Genomic DNA, 6,000 nt, shown 5'->3' on the forward strand with positions numbered 1-6,000 from the left:
GGAAATGGAATAATGGTCTGGGGCTGTTTTCATGGTTCAGGCAAGGCTTCTTAGTTCCAGTGAAGGGACATCTTAATGTTACAGCATACAATGATATTCTAGATTATTCTGTGCTTCCAACTTTGTGGCAACAGTTTAGGAAAGGTCCTTTCCTGTTTCAGCATGACAATGCCTCCGTGCACAAAACGAGGTCCAAACAGATATGGTTTGTCGAGATCGGTGTGGAAGAACTTGACTGGCCTGCACAGAGCCCTGACCTCAACCCCAAGAAACACCTTTGGGATTAATTGGTATACCGACTGCGAGCAAGGCCTAAACGCTGAGTGGAAGCAAATCCCTGCAGCAATGTTCCAACATCAAGTGGAAAGCCTTCCCGGAAGAGTGGAAGCTGTTATAGCAGCAAAAGGGGGGACCTACTTCATATCAATGCCCATGATTTTGCAATGAGATATTCGACGAGCAGTTGTCCACATAGCTTTGGTCATGTCAGGCTCTACGTGGCGACGTTAGTGTCAACTATGAGTAGCTACCACAACAGATTGGACTTCTGTTAACGTTACGTCCTTGTTAACAATGGACCCTGTGTGAATTGGGTATCCCATGATCATACTACCAAATTCACACAAGGTCCATGGTGACAAACGACTAAAGGTAGCTATTTAGCTGTTATGGAAAACTGTTTGTCAACAACTGGAAAATAACTAGCTACTTCCGGGGCGGGGACAAAGTACACTGTGTACCGGTTTCATAGCTAGCTAGTTACTTCCCTCATTGTAACGTTAAAGGGTAGGTAGCATGAGTTTTTACTAGGGGTGTGCCGAACTTGTCATACTCGTATTCATAATCTTATCCGTTTTTACAGTGCCTTCGTAAAGAATTCAGACCCCTCGACTCACCCCCCGAAAAATTACATTATTCTAAAATTGATTACATTTTTTAAAATTACCTCAATCCACACACAATACCCAATAATAACAAACCAAAAACAGGTTTTTAGAAAATAAAATGTAAAATACCTTATTTAAATAATTATCCAGACCCTTTGCTATGAGACTCAATATTGAGCTCAGGTGCATCCTGTTTCCATTGATCATGCTTGAGGGAGATGACCAAGAACCTGATGGTCACTCTGACAGAGCTCCAGAGTTCCTCTGTGGAGATGGGAGAACCTTCCAGAAGGACAACCATCTCTGCAGCATTCCACCAATCAGGCCTTTATGGTAAAGTGGCCAGACGGAAGTCACTCCTCAGTAAAAAGGCACATGACAGCCCGCTTGGAGTTTGCCAAAAGGCACCTAAAAGACTCTCAGACCATAAGAAACAAAAAGATGAAAGAAGCAAAGTACAGAGAGATACTTGATGAAAACCTGCTTCAGAGTGCTCAGAACCCGATCGAACAACTCTGGAGAGACCTGAAAATAGCTGTCAGCGACACTCCCCATCTAACCTGATAGAGCTTGAGAGGATCTGCAGAGAATGGGAGAAACTCCCCAAATACAGGTGTGCCACGCTTGTAGCGTCATACCCAAGAAGTGGAAAAAGACAAGGGGTCTGAATACACTGTATGTTTTAGCGTTTTTGCATCTTTATTAACTTATTTCCAGATATCTTCTGAACTACCCACAATGCACTATTTCTCAACATCATATGGAGAACCAGTGCTACCTAGCTAGTTCCAGCTGGCTAACGTTAGTTACTAGCCATGCTAGCATGTAATTACATTCCAAACCAAGTGTTAGCGCTGGTGAGCTATGTACATCAACGAAAAATGTTTTTTTCCCCTGTGCGTTTGGTAGTGGTAGTCGAGCGAGAGTTCTAATAGCTTTCAGTCATTTGTAGCTAGTAGCTAGTACTGTAATACTAGTACTAGCACTGTAATACCAACAAAGACTGGGTTACTCATTTGTGGCCTAAAATGAAAAGCTAGCTTTGAAGTGGGACCGGTTTGTCTGGTTCAAGCAAGCGAATTGGAGAATGGAAACAGTGAGCACGTCTACTGCATGCCGTTCCTCATTTCACCGCAGAGGACTTTGATTGCTTAGTACAACCAGTGGAAGGCAGGATTCGGAATGAGACTGACTGAAACCAGGAACTGTGGCGAGCGTGAATGTGAAGCCTGCAACCTCTCTACATCGCTAGTGTCAGCAGTGATGGAGATAAACCAGATAAATTCAATGTGGATTTACATCACTATATCGCTATTGGATTAGCTAACTCTCCCTCGACTGGTGAAACGGATTCTCCCTCTGAAGGCCTCTCCTTGGCTCTTATTTGACTTTGGTAACTAACTCAGTCGTCAATTGATAAGTCTGCTCTCTCTACTTTTTATCTGCTGGCTTTTTTGTTGTTGTGTTCTGTGGGTCCCTGCCTGTGCTAGACTAGTTGTTCTCTGGCTTACTACTTAGCTATGTCGACCGTGGTGGTTGGCTAGCTAGGCTAGTTAGCTGGTTAGGCTAGCTAGCAGGCAAAAATAAACTTCAGCTGGCTGGCTTGCTGGCTAAGATAACTGCATATACCGGAAACATTATATGATAACTGGTTAGATTTTATTTATTTAACTAGGCAAGTCAGTTAAGAACAAATCCTTATTTTACAATGACGCCTGCCCTCCCCTAACCCGGACGACGCTGGGCCAATTGTGCGCCGCCCTATGGGACCCCCGATCGCGGTCGGTTGTGATACAGCCCGGGATCGAACCAGGGTCTGTAGTGAAGACTAGCACTGAGGTGCAGTGCCTTAGACCGCTGCATTTCGTAAACTTTGGTTTACTTTAATGAAGGTGTAAGCTAGGTGTTGATTGCAACTGGCTGACTCACGCAGTGCTAATGTTATCAGGCTAGTAGGGCGAATGTTAGCAGGCTACTTGGCTAGCAACCTTAAGCTGATTTGTATCAAATTGCGTTGGGACTTTTGATGCGCATACTAATGCAAATCCATATGTTACATGTTGTTACGTTTATGCTACCTACCCTTTAACAGAAATCAAAACAATAGTTGATGCTAATGTAGCCACGTAGAGCCACGTAGCTATCAAAACAAGACCTTCGTCACTATGGGGCAACAATAGACCCCATGCATACTGGGTAGCCACACAGGCAAAATCAAATAGTTGACTGGTGATTATGGGGAAGCAAGAGTCGCTTGTCTGATGTGGAGCATATGATCGGAGCGGAGCCTGCCTGTCTGCCCCACAGTCATCGCTTGCTTCAGTGCAGCTCACCAGCTGATGTGTTCCGCACCCTTCCCACTGCTAGAGAACAGAAGCCTCGCTGCTCTGCACACCCAATGCTGCTAATATTCTGCTTACCATAGTAGCCTATTCAGTTCAAATGCAAATACAAGTCAAGAGAAGGCGAGTCCAAGTCACTAATGGTCGAGTCACAAGTCCTGAAAATCGGGACTCAAGTACTACAACACTGTCAATTATAGACCATATAAAACCTTGATGAACGTCAGCTATACTGAGAAAGTTTCAAGATCTGACGAAAGGTGCAACCTAAAAAAAACGTCATGAATGTAACATTTCCTGTCCCATTCACCCCCTATCTTTACAAGACTGTAGAACATGCAAACAAAATCAACTTGGTTTGGATTGTTTCATTAACATCTCATCTTTTGTAACTAATACTGGGAGACAGCTGTGAGTGGAAAAACAAGCTCAGTGAGCCCTGTCTAAAAGCCATGAAATATGATTGTCTGAAAAGCCTTTTTTGAGACTACTGTGTAATGGTCAGAATTCATGGAATTTCCTACTGAGAAACATATCAAATAAAGCCTGAACTCCAACATATTGACTTCAAGGATAATTATGACATGGTTTCATTTGGAAATTAACTTTATTTTTCCATGCTCAGATGAACTTTTACACGGACACAGCCACTGACCTGGAAGAAGAGTTCCCTCTCCTTTGGCTCCTCCATTAGGGTTTCAATCAGCTTCGTGAAGCTCGCCTCTGATGCCTCCACATTTGGATCTGAAACCTGCAGCAAGAATGCACAGTGGATAAATATAGCAACATAGGTTAATCCTTTACAATGTTTATCCATAATGCCATTTAGCAAATATACTTACAGCCTTACATACTGTATACTTAGTATTTTGAGGCGAATGTGGGAATAAAACCCACATTATAAGCACGGTGATCCATGTTACAAGGACCACACTCCAACCAACTGAGCCATTAGAATCACGATTCCTTCTCTGAGTAGTCCTCACCTCTCCCTTATGATTGGAGACACAGCTCCTCATCCTGTTCAGGTGTGGCTGAACGGTGTCAGGGCGACACAACTCATCATCACAGCGACATAACTCTAGGACCAGCTGTCAATAAAATGAGAATAAAGTATTCATGGCAATAGGTGTGTGTGTGATCGTTGAGTTTAATGTTAAAGTAGGTTGAGGTTTCCCCTAGATACTTATCTAAGGTAAAATCTTGCGTTTCCTTCAATAAAACTTCAGATTTGACAGTACACTGATCCTAGATCTGTGCCTAGCGGCAAATTCTACGTCTTTCCCTCTTGTCACCCCCACTCACCCGTGCTCTTAGTCCCAGGAGGAGTTGGACCCTCTCTCTGTAACTCATTAGCTCCGGGACTATTTCCAACACGGTGGTGGCAAACTCCTCCAGCAGCCCATAGTCCATGATGTCTCTCCGCTCGATCACCTGCCACAGAGCTGCACACACCAGCCGCAGTGGCGGAACAAAAAGACGCAGAGACGACAGAGGAAGAGGGGGACCTAGAAGAGAAGATGATGTGCATTCAAACATAACTTGAATGAAAAAGCAAGCTAGCTACTATAACTTGGGCAGTACTGTATATAATGCCCCAACCCTTTCTGCACTTGTTCATGCCCCTTTCCAGCTCTTCTAGATACAGGCAGGTGTAAACAAAAGTACCCTCCCTCCATGTCAGATATATAATGAGTAACAGTGGGAGGGAACACCTTTTTTGGAATAAAATTGAGCCTTGATCAACGAGGAAGCCATAGAGAACCTATTAAATTATTAGAATTCCTAATACTATGGAGGAAATTACAGTATATAACTACACATATTACACAAAAAAAAACATTACTGTCTGAGCTGCACATTTCTAATGACGCATATTCTTGAGTTCTTATACTAATGCATGCTTTTATATCTGGTTATGGGTATTTTACTAAATTGATTATGGTTTAATTAAACACGTTCCAAGGCTCAAGCCAGGGCCCAGCTTCAGCTTCAGGCTGAAGAAGTGGGGAAGGGCTATAGTTCTGACGTGCAAAACGACTTGCCAAAATCTATAACTGACCCTTATCTTAACCTTGACCCTAACCAAATGTTTTACCAATTCTCAGATGAAATATTTAATTAAGGTCCGTATATGCCACTAAATAAACCATCTTTGTTATAGCACATTTCCGCGAGAATACTGGCAAAGATGGTGGTTGGCTAGCTAGCTAGTAAGGTAGCTAGCTTGAAATTGAAGCAGCAATGCAGACTGGAACATGTCACCCATACAGTTAATTGCAATATATTAATAATTTACCCTGTTCCTCCCGGAGCGTTTGCATTTTGTGCTTTCGTAAACATTAGCTACACCAAAAACAGTGGATCTCTTCACAGATCTGTCCGTGAAAATCTTGTTTACAGCATCACACGGTGCATAGTACGACATTAATAACGCCTGTTTTTCTGTACAATGTTATCATCTTCAACGTTACAAATGTTTAAGCTACACAATTGTTATTTGTAATATGTCCTATATAATGATACGTTAAATTCTGAAACGGTGTTTATGTGGATAATCGTTTAAACAAATGGTTCAAACTGCAGGCAAAATTGTAGAAAGACAAATGGGGGCCTTCCAAACACGTGATTTTTAAGTGCGGAAAATGTGATTTAAAAAGACGAGGGAAAACGTGGGTGAAGATTTTTTTTTTTTTTACGGGTGTAAAATAACAAATTGATGACGACGAGGAAAATCCGTAAAACAATCTTGCAGGTAAATTGTAAAATTG

The 6,000-nt window shown here is 42.5% G+C and overlaps 1 protein-coding gene across 4 annotated transcripts in view; it reads right to left on the bottom strand.

Annotated features, from left to right (window-relative positions):
• The window catches only part of LOC109887801 (uncharacterized), a 29,278-nt gene extending 23,609 nt beyond the window's left edge, over positions 1-5,669 (bottom strand). The window contains exons 1-4 of one of the 4 annotated variants that reach the window (XM_031807087.1): positions 5,529-5,669; positions 4,535-4,737; positions 4,216-4,320; positions 3,885-3,980 (exon numbers count right to left, since the gene is read on the bottom strand). In XM_031807087.1, coding sequence (XP_031662947.1) covers positions 3,885-3,980; positions 4,216-4,320; positions 4,535-4,737; positions 5,529-5,553 — 429 coding nt within the window. In that variant the 5' untranslated portion in view covers positions 5,554-5,669. The other 3 variants (XM_031807086.1, XM_031807089.1, XM_031807088.1) reach the window with 3 other exon arrangements.
• Between the last annotated feature and the right edge of the window lie 331 nt (positions 5,670-6,000).

This window comes from Oncorhynchus kisutch, linkage group LG27 (genome assembly GCF_002021735.2).
Source record: "Oncorhynchus kisutch isolate 150728-3 linkage group LG27, Okis_V2, whole genome shotgun sequence".
Classification (NCBI taxonomy): Eukaryota; Metazoa; Chordata; class Actinopteri; order Salmoniformes; family Salmonidae; genus Oncorhynchus; species Oncorhynchus kisutch.